The 18051-nt window shown below is 32.7% G+C and overlaps 1 protein-coding gene across 1 annotated transcript; it reads right to left on the bottom strand.

Moving 5' to 3' along the window:
* Positions 1 to 1039: 1039 nt before the first annotated feature.
* LOC111365479 (ultraviolet-B receptor UVR8) lies at positions 1040 to 13146 on the bottom strand. The gene is made up of 15 exons (XM_022986033.1): positions 12626 to 13146; positions 11703 to 11779; positions 10168 to 10246; positions 8751 to 8810; positions 8200 to 8301; positions 7973 to 8066; positions 6409 to 6451; positions 6235 to 6280; positions 6095 to 6141; positions 5868 to 5970; positions 4095 to 4149; positions 3902 to 3968; positions 3628 to 3664; positions 1977 to 2056; positions 1040 to 1478 (listed from the first exon to the last, which is right to left on the bottom strand). The coding sequence occupies exons 1-15, from the start codon at positions 12960 to 12962 to the stop codon at positions 1359 to 1361; spliced, it is 1347 nt and encodes a 448-aa protein (XP_022841801.1). The 5' UTR covers positions 12963 to 13146; the 3' UTR covers positions 1040 to 1358.
* Positions 13147 to 18051: the final 4905 nt, after the last annotated feature.

Genomic DNA, 18051 nt, shown 5'->3' with positions numbered 1-18051 from the left:
AATCGGTACTATTTTGCAATTTTACATCAAACAGAACATGGTAGAGTCATAAAAGATCGTGATACTTTTATTGTAATTAATATATGGTAGTGTTTTTGCATGTTTTTCCATCATGTAAATTGCATTTACTTGGTTGAGATTGTGATATTTGGAGAGGCGCTCAGACCCTGATCAATAGAAGACACATCCCGCGGTTTAATTGGTCTGTGTGAAGAGGGACCGGATCACAGACCCAAGAAATAGTCGTCGAAGGCGGACACCTTGATTAAAAAATAAAAAATAAAAAAAAAATACAAAGGTACCGTTATGGTAAACAAAATTGCTTACTCGTATCTTTGATGTGTTCTGTCATCCTTCCTTTCATGATACTTCCAATAAAAGGTGTGCAGTATTTACATGTACCTCTTCTGATTAATACAGTATGTAAATGTAGAATTTTAAATATAAATTGTACATAGCTAAAAATAGCTTAGATCCGTGCTCAGATTGAAGTGGTGAATTTCATATAGATTAGATTGGCTGTCCTGTTTAGATTGAATTTAATCTACTGGATCCTACTTGAAAATGAACAATTTCTTTTATTCCTACAACCACCACCATGTCACTTTGTTTTAATTTAATCTTATACCCTTTAATTACTATCTGTTTGCCAATAATTGTTTATGAATTCATTTTATTGTTTATGAATTCATTTTAGTCCTACAGAGTCACCACCGCCTAATCCCCTATAATCATTCTTTTTTGCACGACATTTTTAACCAATTGTCAATAATTTAACCATAAGAAAAAGAAAAAAGATATTATATATATATATATATATAGTACATGTCAATAGAAAGACTAATACATCCATTACTGTAAAAAATATGTTATTGTTTGTTTGACGATTTGTTGTTTCTTTCAGGATAAATAAATAGTAAATGCAGTACTCCCTCCTTTAAGAGAGGAAGGATATTCGCATTTCTGTCTTGCGTCAGTTTGGAATGAGGAAAAACTGGGTACAAGAGCAAAGTCATGCACAAGATGTTGACATCAGCCATACACAAAACCCCATCATATAGAAATTACAATCTGAACAATACATAGCAAACATTTATCATCTTATATACAGATACATTTTCTTTAAATATGGCTGCCGTTTATTTTTCAGAAAATTATCCATCGACACAAAATACATGTCACGCACCTCATTATGTACTCTGCTTTTCCCATTAGTTCTCTTGATGAGTATAACAAATGTAGGGGTTTCGGTCAATCTTCAGCTTTAAAGAAAGAATGAACAAATAGTGCAGAAATCTTCCTCGAAATCGCTTGGCAGAAACAGAACGACGAAAAAGAGTCAATGTCATGGCCATTACTCAGATATATTCAAAAAGGCCACCCGTGTGATTGAATCCACAAGATACTTCCAATGCTTTTACGTTCTTGTTGAAGTCGAGCAAAGTAGGTTCCACGTAGTCAACATCATCACCATGACCCTGAATAGAAATGCAATTTAATTCAGTTGGAGATAGCCATTGCTAACACAAAGATTATAAAATCCTGAGCAAGCAATTTGTCCAATGCAAAGATAAGGGACAATTCACAAGGACTGAGAAGACGATAAATCGATATTTTAAAATGAGCAAATGGACAACATATGTTTAAACACAAATAAAAAATTTTAAGCACGTTTTCTGATAGTGCATGAAACCCAGTACAAAAAACTAATGTGCGTATGTTTAGTAAGTAGTACTTAGATCTTGGTCGTAATTTTAATTTCCATTTCTTATATAATATCATCAAGTATAATCTAATCCACTATGCCAAACATACTATTTGTTAGATTTCTGCAGATATTTGGAGTTACTAACCAATTACTTACCATCGTTTCTGGATAGACAGACACAATATCATTCTTCGACCAGTACCAGATAAAAGTATAGATGGAATATCAAACAACTTCAGCCACACAATGTAAAAGGATATAAACAAACCAATTGTCCGCCTGGAGAGTGTCCATCTTCTGAAAATGTTCCATGTGAACCACCCCAGCCCCAAGTGTATATATTGCCCCCTAGATGTCAGCAATTAATTTGAGTCACATCAGAAAATAAAGAATGAATGCAAAATTACTAAAAGTATAGCACACTTAAATTTCAATCTCAAAATCGGAATATCAAATGTTAGAATGATTTGGACCTGCAGTTTTAATTGAGTAACAAAAGCCTAGTATAAATAACAATTGATGTTAGACTTGTATGGTACCACTTTATCATCTTCAAGACATCTAAGCATACTTTTATCAACAATAAGTTGGGCCAATAAGGACAAAGCCTGCAAGGAACTTACTAAGTTTATTTCTGTTTCAGTTTCCATAAATAGTTTCTACTTGCACTATCTTGTGTATAGGTACTAGCAAATTTTTCTGATTCCAAATTAGTTTCTTCTGTATTTATCTTTTTATAGTTGTGGTTGCTAAGGAACTATTTGCTTTACACCTTCCAGCAGGTGTAGCACTGAATCTGAGTGGCGAATAGGATTGAATTAACTGACTCCAAATTAATCTAGAATAAGGCTTAGGTTGTTGTTCTTGATCTTCCATTGTTATGACAGGAAATAAAAATTGGTAAACAACTTTCCGTGTTTATTTTCTCCTCTAAATATAGATTATAAGTGTCTCAATTTGATAATTTATCATATTGGTGATATGGAGATCTCATATCCTTATTCTTTACTTTTGATGCTCTAGTGCACTCAGACCCGATCCGAGCTTTCTTATGAATTTATGACTAGGTCCTGGGTTACCTGTAGAATGAGTTCTGTCAGGTGGCACAGCTCACTAGACCATATGAGGGCACTTAAAATAAATAAATTAATTAATAAATATTCTCCAATTAGAAGATGTAGAAAAAATTTCTTCAAGACCACATGAGATTCACCTTGTAAGGATGCCTATTAAAGAAGTGTTTCGTAATTATGACTACAATCAGATTCAGGGGATTGGTTTATTTCAAGGAAGTGAGTGCATATCAGGCCAAATACATCTCGAACTTGGTGCATTTGACGAGTGTTGTTAAGTTCCAAAATGCATTAAAACTTTGACTTAATTTGTACAATGTACACATACATCCATAGTAGGCAAATAAATAAATGCTTCTAAGTAATTAGGAAAGGAACACCACAAATTGAAAAAAGAGCGCAACAATCATAAAAAAAGCTTATCAATGAAAAGGGTATATGACAGTATTCCCATCACATAATTCTTAAAAAGAGATCACTTTACTAGACCAGAATGTACGCAATTTGAAGAAATGATGGCTACATTTAGAATATAAAGTAATCACATTCAGGATTTGAAGTGCACAAAGACTTCTGTTGAAGCTACTTAAGAACAAAAGAAAAGCACAGGAAAGTAGTTTCATGTGCTAATGCATACAAAAAACGATTCAAAATGTACTTCAGAACACTATATGTCACACTTCATCTTTTATTTGTTTAGGTAAGGGCAGAGGATTATCATCAAATGGGTATTATTTAAGATAGATCAGAAGTCACATGTTACTTATGTATATTTGAAGTCATCCAAGACGCAAGAACAAAAATATGTGAATTTATAGGTAAAAATATTCATGCCAAAACAGTTACCAGAAACTGCTGCTGTATGCTTCCAACCACAGGCCACCTGTTAAAACAAAAATGTATTAACAAATATGAAAGAGAAAGATAAAATAAATATTAAAAAAATGTAGTCAAATTTACGGCATTGAACTTCTTTTCTGTTATTGTCACATGCCCATCGCGAGGTGGACAAGGAGATAGATGGAACATTGAATCACAATTTTCTAACATATATTACAGCAGAACACCACTCAAAAGTAAGAAACCTTGTCTACAAATTCTTAATAGAGGCATTGCCAACCTTACTAACAGGTTCCCCCAAAAATGGACCTTCAACTCTTTCAGGTGTATGAGCAACACCTGAATAGCTGTGATAAAGAAATATGTCAATCAACTGAAGTACCAATAACCTACCATGAAACATACTAACAAACCAAAACAATAAGTTGCCTTCATGTATTTAATTCAAATTAGCAGATGTGAAAGGCATATACCCAATGCCAAGACAGCCATTCTCATTGGAGCCCCATGTGTACAAATCTCCACCATCTACATGATTAAAGGACATCAAATACAAAAATTAACTTCTCAAAATCAGCTGAGATTCAAAAATTATGCAAGAACACCTTAGAGATATGCAGGTAAGTAAGAGACCTATAAGTTAAACTATGCAAGACAAGTTCGAAAAGAAGGCCTTACAGATGTAAATAAGTACGAGAACAATAAGTTAATGAAGAGTAAAGACACATTCAAATAATTTTTTTTCATTCCATGATAAGTGGTTCGAGGAATACAAGGGGAAGAAAAATATTGACAAATCAGGGGTTTCAAAATCTCAAATTCCTCATTTTGATGATTGTACACTTGATGAACCAGTATATGAGATGGGTGGGATTGAAAATATGGTGCCAAGTCTGGACAAGATTCATTAGGCATAGTTATTAAACATAAAGAGCCAGGGTGAAATGATTTCCACTTCCTATCTGAGACTAATGACAGACTAATGATTTGAATGTTATAGACGAGGATTTGCAAGGTTAGAATTTCATGATCAACGACCCCAGTAGGAAATGTACTGATGTTGGTCACATTTTGTTACAAAGAGACATGTTGCAGGGTTATCCAACGGTTGGCAAACTTGTGAATATCCTTAATGTCTTTTTTATGGAAAAAGCTAGTGCAATAGAATTATACTTAGGAATCATGCCAATTCAGGACTTGTTTGAGCCCTATTAAATTGGAAAGTGCATTTTGAAATAGTAGATTAACGGATAATGTGGTTAAAAAATAAGGAAAAATTTTGAATTTACGTGTAATATTATTTTAATAAAGATAGAAGTTGAAAAGGAGAGAAAAAAATGTATTTTCAAAAAAATGGAAATCAAACAAGTTCTTAATCATTGGGGTATATTGTAACAATAAATCTACATATTTCGATGTTGAGAGAATTTTACTAAGAGCAGCTCAAACTGGGAATTCTTATTTAGATTACAACAATATAGTGATTGAGATTTATGCCTTCTTCACAGAGAAATATGGAGCTTGAGTGCATTGTTCTAGTTTACAACATGAACCCATTGAAGATAAACATTCATGATGCTTTTTGAGGTAGATTAAAATAAAGGCTTATTCTTTGTTGGGTAAGTCTGCCAACAAATTTTTTTATTGACATGAAGTAATGCCGCCACAAGACACTGGATGAAAATATGGCACAAGATTCGAGGACGATGATTCGTCAATCTGGAGAGAATGATGAAGATGAGATATGGATATGACGTAGACCAGAGGCGGATGGCTTCAATTATAATATTATGTCATCTTTTTAATTAAGAACTTCTATTAAATACTCATTAATAGGTGTTCTTTTCATTAATATCAAGAGTCTTGGGACTCGGAGCCAATTTCAATTGATTGGCAATTAGGTTTTCGCTCTATTAAAGCTATGCGGCTGTAGTAGTGTTTTGTTGGCTTTGTTTTATTAAAAAAATATATATATATATTGTGAGATTTTTCTCCAATTTTGATCCAAATGGTATTCATGCACAGATCAAAGATTTGTCTATCACGTGTTATTGTTCTTGTGCGCTTCTGTCTGCATCAAACTCCATTTTAAGTTCAGGATGCCTAGGTATTACAACTTTATAATTCTTCTGAAGCTATCTATATTGGAGGAAAGAAAAGACTAAGTTGTGGCATCATAATGCTAAGAAATCAACTTCATGATAAAGACAGATCAAGTTATAATATTGAACCAGATAAGAGATTACTTGTAATAACACAGGTGTGATAACCACCGCATGCAACCTCTTTTGAAAATGGTAGCGAGCTGATCATAGATGGTGTAGTAGCATTGTTTGCTTTGCCAAAAAACTGTGTTGTTTACACAAGAAAACAAAAGTCAAACATCAGTCTGATAAATAATATCTCACAACAGTACCTATAAAATGAAGTTTCATAGCATTGCTTAAACTTGAAAGTTTCACATATAACCTACCATTTTCTCTAATGCTCTTTCTCCAAAAAAATATACAGCACCATTCTCTGCAAAATTCACACATATATAATGCTGGAAATAAATAGTTATAGCATGCAGGTATATTGATCAGATCAGCTGGAAAACCGTAAATGACAAACCAGAAATGCAGGCAGAATGGAGCATCCCAGCAGAAATACTTTTGACCTATATTTTCATAAATAGTTTTCAAGAAGAATAAAAAAAAAAAATTAGCATCTCTGTAAATTTGAGAGTTTCCTTGAAAACGAATTGGGAGCTAAATGATGAAAAAGATGCTTCTACAAGTGAAATACCTTGACTCCCTCAAGTTCTTTGATAAGCCGTGGTGTATATTCACTGCATTTGGAAGCAGCAGGGAAAGATAAATACAGAATTGAGCATTAGTAAGAAGAAAAACATATTGTAGTAAACTTCATAAAAGTCAGTAACAGTATATTCGACACGGTAGTTTTTCTTTTTACTTCTGTAAAAGTAAAAATATGAGCAGATTTGGTTTTGCATCTGGTAATAAATAGTGTTGGTGAAGAAGAAGCTTTCAACTAGAAGCTGAATTCTTGGGGTCTATAATTCTAATCTTCAATTGTGTTCACTCAAGCAGTAGAAATAATATGACGAATATTTTGAATAGGACTTAGTTTTGAAATCCAATACATCAATTGTTTAGTTTTGAAATCCAATACATCAATTGTTTCCATCAAAGTAGAACCTGTTTCCAGATGTATCTACCCGATAACAAAAAGATAAAGGCAGAAGGGGGGAGAGGGGGAAGAGAAAAGGACAACTCATGATCATAAAATGTGAGTTTTCAACACAATTGGTAATATTAAGCAAAAGAAAAGTTTACATTAGATGACCTAAACTATACGCAAAATACAAATCAGCCAAGTCCAAACAAACCCAAGAAAATCAGCATATAGATATTTAAAGTTTTAGTATTTACAAGGGCACTAAATTTATTTATCTTATTAAAAATGACCTATAAATCAATATTAAGTTATACGCCAATTCTTTAATAAGCACTTTTTCTTTTATATTTTGAGCTTCAGAGTAAATTTCTTTCTAACACAATATCACCTATTTGTCATCTCTTTTATCTAAAACTTATTAATAAATTATTATACTTTACTAGTGGGATAGCCAAGCAGAGCCTTGCCCAGAAAGGAAGCCCTTTGGTGAAACAATTAGGCTTGAGGGTGGGCCATGTTGAACTACCATGTGCTTATTTTTTAATTTAATGTAGGCTCGGCCTAGCAACGATCTTATTCGACATAGGTAATTGTACTCAGCTTGATGTTGGGCCAGCCAACCATAGATCCATGTAATCTCTATTAGAATATAGTGTGGATTCACACAAGCCTAGTCCAAGATGCCTAATTGAAGGACACCAATCCGCATTTCTCTTGTTCCTAAAATATGGTAAAACACTCACTTTTCATGTCCCCATTATTTTGCTCTTGTTTAGTTTTTCAAAAAAACATAGTAGAAAATTACAGAAGTAATCTTTGACAATATTTTTGACTTCTTTTCAAGAATGAAAAATGTGCAAGAAAGGTCAGGAACCATATTAGCCATAAATAAAGTTCCCTTTTACTCATCTTAAATTTTTAAAGGAGATGCTTATTGAGTATACTAACAGAAAAGGCAATGGTCATTAGACCAAGCAACATCATCTCATATTACTAAGAAATAAGAAGCACATTAATGGACAAAAGATATCCAACACCTATTAATTGCATATAAAAAATGTAGTGGGGTGGACAAATGGAAATGAATAAAAAATTTCCTTAAATGGTAATATTGAAATAATTATGAGCTATAGAAGAATGTGAGGGACTATAAACCAACATAAACTTGAACCTGCTACTTTTCAGAAATCCCAAAATGCTTGATTCATGTCCATGACCAAGTCTTCCCAATTCTCCTCCTCCCCAACTCAAGGGTTCACCTCCATCTGGGAATAAGGTGAACATAAAATACAGTGAAAAACAGTGAACCAGTGCAAAAGTAATTCCACATGACGCTGAAGAATGATTATTAAGCCAAAATAGAGAATGCGAGAAATGCTTCCAGATTAAGATTTTGACCTGTAACAGCAATTGAGTGTTCAAATCCCAGGGATGCCGTTGAAATTGTGACTCCATTCAAGCATTCAACTTTACTAGGTAAAGGAACGACCTGTTCTGCCTCTGCAGACCAGGACCGAAATTGAGCGATGAAAATTATGTGTTGAATTTTATGGCCGTAGATCCAAACTCTAAAACACGTATTTCAAGAGCATAATTATCATAACTTCAGTGACATGATGCGCTTCATCTAACATGTAAAATATCTTTCCCATATAACCACATTTGTATTGGTACAGCTGAACGTTATGTTAAACCAATGTATTAATGAACAATTTATTTAACAGTGACGAGTAACCAAATTGAATCGCTCATCCTCTTTTCCAAAATCTCTCGAGTATCAACAATGATAACAGTGATGATGTCATAAAATTAACTGCATAAATAATATTATTGTCACGCAAATCCTACAGTTACAGATTAAAAAAGTGACTTAAAAATATAATTTCTAATAGAGAGAACAAGAAAATGACTAATGACTAAGAAATGTAGATCCTGGGACTAGTAATTACTTTTTCCAAGGCCTAGTTGTCCATTGGCATTTTTTCCCCACATATAGAGCTCCCCATCCACTACAAAAGGGAAGAAAAACATTATAAGATCAACAATACACATAAAAGAGTAAGGCTCAGAACTATAAGAGTCAAATAGCTAAAATAAAAATTATACATATCAAGTAAAGAAGACAATAGCAATCGAAAGAATACATCTTATTAACAAGTTAAAAAGAATAATTGAAGCAAGGGTAGTCAATTGTTGTATCATAGGTGATACATTAGTCAGGAAAAAAATTCAGCTGTGCATGAGTATCACATGGTACTTGTTCGTGTCAAATATTATTGATTGCTCTAGGTCTGTCATCGGAAAGAGAGAAAATCTGGATGATGGGATAGAAGAAAATAGAAACTGTGCAGCCATGGAAAAAATAGTATACTCTGGGCTGAGAGGATACTTCTTCAACCATGTCATACACAAGTTCACTGTCATCATGATGAAAACTAAGTCTGGATTATAAAGACTTTGGAACCAGAACCACACGAACCATGCTGATATCCTACAAGTCATTGTGTCTCATAGCTCTCCCGATCGGATATTGGAACACCATTACAAGGCTCCTCTAAGGGAGATTAAGGCCCTATTTGAGCTACATTCTTCCAAAAAATATATATTCTTAAAAAGTGATTTGACATCATTTCAACTACACATTTTTCAATAAAATAATATTACACGCAAATTCAAAACTTTTTCTCATTTTTTAACCACACATTCTCCATCATTCTACTCTTCCAAAATACATTTTTCAAAATAATGTGGCTCAAACACAAACTAATACCATCAACACAGAGCTCTGGGATTCTATTCGAATTTGGTTTATTCTTAAGTTTGCAAATTCTTTCTTTAGTCATTTATTGCTGGTTTATAATGACTATGCATTACTTATCTAAAAAAATTGGTGCCTATTTAGCTTTACAAGACATGGGTTTTTTCACTGGGCTATTCAGCCTACTTCTATAATTGCCATTTCAGATATTCAGGATCTTAGTCTGCGTGACAAATTTGATAATTGCACAATCCTAGCTTAAAATCATGAGAGCAGTGGATACCTCTATTGCAATTTGGGGAGTGATTCCACTTAGTTCTGCAGGTGAAATTAACGATGAGGAATGTACCGGATACATGTTGAGGTAGGAGATTCATTTTTGTACGTCATATTATGTGGATATATTTATAGTGTAAGTTTGTAACTATAAAGGGAATTTTAGTTCACAATTCTATAGAAGGATTATATAATCACAATTATGATTGACGGCAGAAATTAGAATGCTAAAGACATTTTGAAAATGATGCTAAAAACCATAATCTACTTAGCCAGACAAGAAATGAAAATCTATGCAGAAATGAAGCTTGAACATGGTTCTAGTAAGAAACCTGTGATTGCAGCAGAATGATAATAGCCAGCCGAAATCTTCATGACTTCTTTAGGAAGTCCTGAAACTCTTAGAGGCTCCTAAAATAATTATTCCAAGTGAACAAAATGCTCAGAAAGTACAGCTTGTTAACAAAAGCCAGTAAGATGATCCAATATTTTGAAAATTAAATAGTTCAGTATATAACATGAAACAAATTTGAATAGCGCCATTTTAGCCACAGAATTGAAAGAAGAAAAGCAGGCTAATCGAGCAGAAGATTGATGATTTTGCATTTTATTCCTTTCCCACCTTCAACAAAACCATTTAATAGCCCAAAGTAAAAACTCATCCCATACAAAATCCTGCTTGTTACGCTAGGGAAAAAAAATAGTGTGTGCAATATCTACATGACTTGAATGCTGCTATGAGTAGAAATATCAATTTGTCCCTCCCACGCATTGAGTATTGTCCCCACGCATCAAATGAAAATGATCCAGTGAGCTTTAAGAAGTTGAAGGATGTAATATCTTGCGAGGTTCTTTCTACTTTTGATCTTTGTAGCGACTAGTTCGTTGCTACAATTACAGTGTAATTTCACAGGTACTTTTCTTCAGATTTTCAGGTAAATGCACAGTTCTCTCTCTCTCTTGGATGTTGAGTTTTTTCAACATAATAATCGCAGATAACGCTCCCTGGTAGCACATTCAGCTTGGATGTATAGGAGAATACTACCATGATTGAAAATATCAATTCTATTAATGCTCCTGTGCCCTGCCTTTTTTCATTGGACGAGTTAGCTCTTCCCAGCCAAAAAAGAAAAAGTACATCTTAGAAAAAATCTGAAATAACCAAGTTATAAATAATGTCTCTCTAAGCTATAACATACAAGTAATTTGACCAACAGGGAGGGCTACAGTCTGATGTCGATTGTCACTAGTGACATTGCAATTAACAATCAGCCACAGCTGACCTTAGCATTTACTAATATGCAGGGGGGGGGGGGGGTACACTGTGCAATAAAATGCTTATTGAAAATAAACCACTATGCTTGCAAAATGAAATATGGCTGAAAAAGCAAGTAAAGTTATTGGCAAATGACTGCACCTTCAAATATGAAATATGTATGCTCATTGCATATACTTTACAGAACATTTAAATATGAATCAAGCAACAAGCAGACATTTGCTCCTGAACATTTAAATATGAATCAAGCAATAAGCAGACATTTGCTCCTGAATCCATTAAAGGCATTAGAACCAAAAGCAAGAGATAAAAGAGTTCAATATTTTGAAAACTCAAATGCCATTGGACCATCAAACAACAATTTCACAGAATTAGTGTAGTACATGGATACACGTCCCATTGAACTTACAGCCATATAATTAAGCATGATCATATAACAATCAAGCATTTACTTCTGAATCCTTAAAAAAATCAAAGCTAAAGAACTAGAAAGAGAATGAATATATAGAAAACTCAAAATGCCAATGGACCATCAAACTAATGCTCCAAAAAATAAGAGAAACAACAATGAAAATGTTTGAGGTAGCGTACAGTTGTATAACTTTTATAATCTGATATTCCTAGCTGTCCAAAATCATTGAGACCAGTTGCATACACATTTCCATTTTCTGCCAAAAGAGGATGATTAATTTATGAACCTAAGCAAATACACAGAGAATCTTCAATAACTTGACAGTTACATAAAATATCGAACTAGATGTCCTTTCATAACAGCCACTTTCATCTTTCAAGTGAATTGATTTTAAATTATTGAAAAACCATAAACAGTTAATTTCTTTTTTTTTCCTCTAAATTTTCTACAATCCCTTATCATTACCAATCTACAAAATTGTCTTTCGGCTTCATAATTTTTTTCTCTTTGATGCTTATATGTGTGATCCATACTTGACCTCTCATATGGATACGACAACCTTTCATGTTCTTCCAAAATGATAGAAACGCTGATAATCAAGAAGCATACAAGGATTGAACATCCAGTACGCTTACTGAGTGAAACAAAATAACTCAACATGATAGAACTAAAAGAATATATTATTCTGCGGACTGCTGAGTATTCTCAATACTCCAGGAAACTAATGTTCCTAAAATTATTTCTCAAATTTTATATCTTTAGATTAGCTTATACGAAATTCGAGTTCAAAAGCTTCAGGTTCATTAAAGCTTGCCAAGTTCCTAAAATGTCCCAGTCTCACCAACCAAAAGATAAGGATAAAAATAAAAGAAATTATACCCTTACATAAAGGCAAATTGACATTTCATCCGATTCAAAAGACAACAATTGTGATATTTAAGTAAAAGCAAAAAAAACCATATACACCGACATTAAGAAAACTCATAAACCCAGAATCAATTCAATAATTAATTTAAAAAATAACCTATCAAAAAATTAAGAATTAGCATTTCCACAAAAATCAATTACAAAAAAGGGAAAACTAGAAGAATGTTGAGTTCACCAGTGAGGAAAAGAGTGTGAGCACCACCACAAGCTATCTCCTTAACACTCTGATTATCAAAAGCAGATGAAAAAAGAGGCTTAGGTCTCCACTGAGACTGTAAATTCCCCAATCCCAGCCTCCCATAATCACCGTTTCCCCATAACGCCACGAATTTCTTGCCTTTGTTCAATTTTCCGAATTGTTTCTCTTCTTCATTCCCAAATTTAACCGAAACCAATCTCCTAAAACTCGATCCAAAAGCAGATTTTGCTTTCTTAGCCAAATTTTCTGCTGAAGAAGATGATGATAATGATGTGAGTTTCTTCACGCAAGCATAAGTTCTTGGCATCGTCATGCTCGGAATTATGGGGATTCCAAATCAGGTTCATGAGAAAATGAAGGATTCTGCTTACTGTTAGATTAGTTTATTTATGGCTTGAAATGATGCAACGTCTGTATTCGATGTTTGGAAGTGCTGGGTCTTTTATAATCGCAGCTGGAGACTTCTTGGTGGCAGACTAACGAGTTAAAGCATTTTCTAGAGGAAAAAAGTTTAGCATGATTGTTTTAGCCTTTGATCGAGTTTCAGGTCCCGTTTGGTAGGAATTTTTTGTCTCAAAAAATTAATTTTTTGATCGTTTTTTTAGTATTTAAACCGTAATTTTTGACTTCTTCTTTCACATATGAACCCCACTTTTCTTCTAACGGTCAAAAAAACAATTCTCAAAATCCCTACCAAACGGCCCTCAATCTTTAGAAAAAATGTATTTTTCAATAATATTTTAATATCATTTCAATTACACATTTTTTAATAAAACACTATTACACGTAAATTCAAAAAAAATTCTTCTTTTTAAACTATACATTTTCTATTAATACGCTATTCAAAAATTCATTTTCTCCCCCCTCATAATGGGGCTCAAACAAGAGCTTAATTAAGATTTCACAATATTTTGCGATATTAATATAAACTTTAAATAGTTTTTAAAAATTGTGAATTATTAAATCAATATTTTTTAAAAGTCTTAAAAGGTCACTTAGTATTCAAAATTTCTATAATTTTTAATTTTATATAAAATCCTCCACGTAGTAATTTTTAAGTAGAAAGTACTACAAAATTGCATAAGAATTCTCTCAATTCAACCATAATATTTTGAAAGACTTTCACAAAAAAAAAAAAAAATGGTATATTCATCTATAATATTCTGCTTTTATCTTTAGTTTGAGGGAAAAGGAACAACATCCAATACCATGCTACAAAAGTTCAATAATTTTCATTTTTCTTTTTCTTCAAAATGTTATTAGGATTATTCTGTTTTTAATACTCTCATTTTTTTTTTTTGTCTATTTTCTTTTTCAACGTTTTGACAATTTTTAATAATAAATCAATTTATAAATTAAAAATTTTTAAATCGATAGAGAAATATCAGTTTTTAATTAATTTTTATATAATGATTGCTTGTTTAATTTATTAACTTTGTACATCTTTAAATATATTCATAAAATATATCGAAAAATTGGAGGAAACCATGAAAAAGAAGATATTGAAAATTTTTATAAACTAAATGTGTGCGCGAGTTTATGACTTACATTTTTCATATTCTTTTAAAAATATATTTTATTTACATGGAACCTAAAATTTTATTACAGTGTGTTGTGAATCATTTGTTCATATAAGTAACGGTTCACAAGGATGTACATTAAGTTATATAAAATATATTTTTCTAAAATGAAAGTTTATAAGATTTAAACGAATTCTATAAAAGTTTTAAAGCAAAACTCTACTAGAGTCTGCAAAAACTTTCATTGATTCTATAAAAAGTCAATAAAAGTTTATTAAACTGTACAAAAATTATTTACTTATAATTAAAGTAAACAGTCTTTAAAAATTCAAATTAATTTCATCTTCTTAGTTGTTTCTTAAAGTTGAAATGGTATATATAGAGAAAATTTATAGAATTCTCTGGAGCAAATAATCTTGATTCCCATTTTTGAAATCTGACTAATTGAATCTCTTTAGATTATTGAGGTCACAAATTGAAAGTTGTCGACACTGTATAATAGATATTTTGAAGGCAACAGTCAGAAACTAAGATTTGATCTTCCTATTTTTGAATTTACAAAATAGTGTTGAAGCTCCAACTATGAGTTGTTGTGACGGAAATTGAATGTGATTGTGACTTGTTTCAATAACTAATATGTCACAATTTACTATATCCTACATGATCTTCTACTAATATGTGCATTTGTATTGGTCATGTTTACTCCATGCATTATTGTATTATTGTTTACATTTACATATTGGATGAATTGATATTGACACCACATGGTCACAAACTATTCAAATTCAATATACTGCAACTTTGTTTTATGTTTTGTGATGGTTTACACAGTTCATAAAATTGGTCACAGTCACAGATTGTGGCTTCTTAGTTTATGCATATCTCTGTGACCTAATATTTACAGTATATAATCTCTTAATTCAAATACAATAAACATCCTTGTGACCAGTACTATCCATTCTATGATATGTAGTCCACAATAGTTCAAAGCTTATTAGTGCATGTAAGTATGTGTGGTTTGAACTATCTCTACAAAGCCTGATATTTATAGTAATTAATCTCTAAGTGCAAATTCTGTATAACATCCATCTGACCAGTAGTGTCCATTCTGTAACTTATAGTTAAAAGCTATGACCTATACCTAAACCCCGTGACTTGTGAGTATGTCTACAATTGTTTAAAGCTTATTAGTGCATGCATGTCTTAATGTACAGTACTTAATCTCTTAATGCAAATACTATAGAACATTCGTTTGACTATGACCTTTAATTAAAATCTTTTACCTGTATCTAATCAGATTGTGATATTATGTCTACAAAAATTTTAATTGTGACTTGTAATGGTAGTTGTGATTGACATTTTTTTTGCATACATTTGTATAAATGGGTTTTGTTCATGTGTTGTCTGTTGAATGGATTACATATTAGTGTTATTTGATCATAATTATAGTTATATGAAGCTTGTGGACACCGTTATGATCGAGTTTGATTTGGATCTAGGGATGTCAATTGGGTCGAGCCGGCTCGCTGCTCGCCGGCTCGGCTCTTGAAAAAGAGGCTCGTGGCCGGTTTGGGCTTGTGAAATCACGAGCCGAGCAAACGAGCCAGTGACCGTTATGGTCACTAAATAAAATTCATTGACCAGAACGGTCACTGAATTTTATTTTATTTTTTTTATTTGCCCCCCCCCCCCCCGCCCTTTTTTCTATTATAAATACCCCCTTCCCCCAAAGGTTTTTTTTGTCATATCAATTGCTCTTCCAAGATTACAACTCTCTTTTATTATACCAATTATCGAGTTTTTACTCTCTTATGCTGTAAAATATACAATATCAATTCAATTTTTACAGTTTATTAGTTACAATTTCAATTCATCCAATTATCACAATCTCACTACATTTATATTCATCTAATCAAGATTTCATCATAAACAATTACAGAAATGGATCAACGTTCATTTATTGAGAGCTTGTTCGATACAGGATGTGAGCCGCATCATGGAGAATCTTCTAGGATGCCGCAAAGTCAATTTCCAAATGAATTTGCTGGTCTAAATGACATACCGATACCTGAAGATGTTCACATTCACGGTCAGGGAAGCCACAATCCAATTGATTTGGATGATATTAACGTTCCCGAAGCGGAACATGAACATGAAGATCAGCAATTAAATATCCCAGATGCGAGGGGAAAGCGAAAGGCCAAAAAACAAGCAAAATGTTGGGATCACTTTAAGTTGATTTCAACGGGAAAAGTCGTTGATGGTCTTGCAGAATCTAAAGCAGTATGTAAATACTACCAACAAAGATTGGCATGGCAAAAATGAATTGGTACCACTCATCTCAACTGCTACTACAAATCATGTGCAGCCAGACATGGACTTCTTCCAACTGGTCAAACACAAATGCAATTTGACAGTCCAGGCGTCGGTTCTACAACTTCACCCCTATCCACGTGGGTGTATTCGGAGGACGATACTCGAACCGGAATGGTGAAATTTGTTGCCGCCACTGAGTTGCCTCTGGCTATTGCAAACAACCAACACTTCATCTCGTTCGTGAAAGAATATCTACAACCGAGGTACGTTGGGGTAAGTCGAAATACTCTTCGTGCCGATACAATAAATTATTTCAATAATTTAAAATAACAATTAATTATTGATTTGCAACAATATGGGGTGTTATATCCTTAACTTCTGATATATGGGAAGGGGTTAATAAAAGAGCATATATAGCTGCAATCGCACACTATATAGACCCACTTTGGTGCATGCATAAGAAAATTATTGCTTTTAGAATTATTGAATTTCCTCACAATGCTAATAATACATATAATGTTATTATCAGTATTGTTAGAGAGTATCATTATGAGACTAAAATTCGATCTTTTACTTTTGATAATGCTAGTGTTAATAAGGTAGTCGTCGATAAATTGTGTATGACACTTCAACCTGATTTTGGTGGGTATTTGTTTCATATTCGTTATGTGTGTCATATCTTGAATTTAATTGTGCAAGATGGTTTAAAACATATAAAGGATGAATTTCAAAGGATTAGAAATGCATTAATATATATTACGATTTCTCCTAGTAGAAAACAAGCATTTGAAGATTTTTGTGCCGAATTAGGGGTGATGACTGCTAAAACATTTGTTAGTGACGTAGGTCATAGATGGAACTCTACATACTTGCTATTAAAATCATGTGAATGTTTCGAAAATTTAATAACTGACTTTTATAACAATAGACATGTTAGAAGTGATGACGATGATATGTTAAATGAATCCGATTGGATTTTAGTTTTGAAAGTTAAACAATTTTTGACATCTTTTTATGAAATCACAAATATTTTATCCGGTGTTTATTATCCCACAAGTTATATGGTGCTTAAACGCCTTTATATAATTGCAAGAACATTCCATAAATATAAAAATGATCCTGCTTTTAGTGAAATTTTAATTGCTATAGAATTAAAGTCTAGAAAATATTGGGAAGAACTGCCTATGTTATTTCCTTTAGCATGCGCAATGGACCCCCGATATAATATTTCGGGAACTAAATACGTAATTGATCAAATCAATAAATCTTTAATACTTGATACACCTATCACCTAGAGCAAACATTATGTGGAATGTATGATTTATAGGCGGAAAGAATGGGTGCGAATGTTAGTCGGTTACCCTCTACTGAACCTACTCCTTCTGCTGAAACTAAAGAAGATGCTGTGAAAATAATGAATTTATTTAAGGGCAATAATACATTTAGATATGATGCAACTGCAATGTGTTCATCTAGTACCATGTCGTCTACATCTGCATCTCACCAAACATCGGTCGTAACTCAAAATGCGATGCCTGTCGAATTAATTGATTATTTCAATCATAA

The sequence above is a fragment of the Olea europaea genome, chromosome 17 (assembly GCF_002742605.1).
Source record: "Olea europaea var. sylvestris chromosome 17, O_europaea_v1, whole genome shotgun sequence".
NCBI lineage: Eukaryota > Viridiplantae > Streptophyta > Magnoliopsida > Lamiales > Oleaceae > Olea > Olea europaea.
This window is presented reverse-complemented; position numbering and strand designations above follow the sequence as displayed.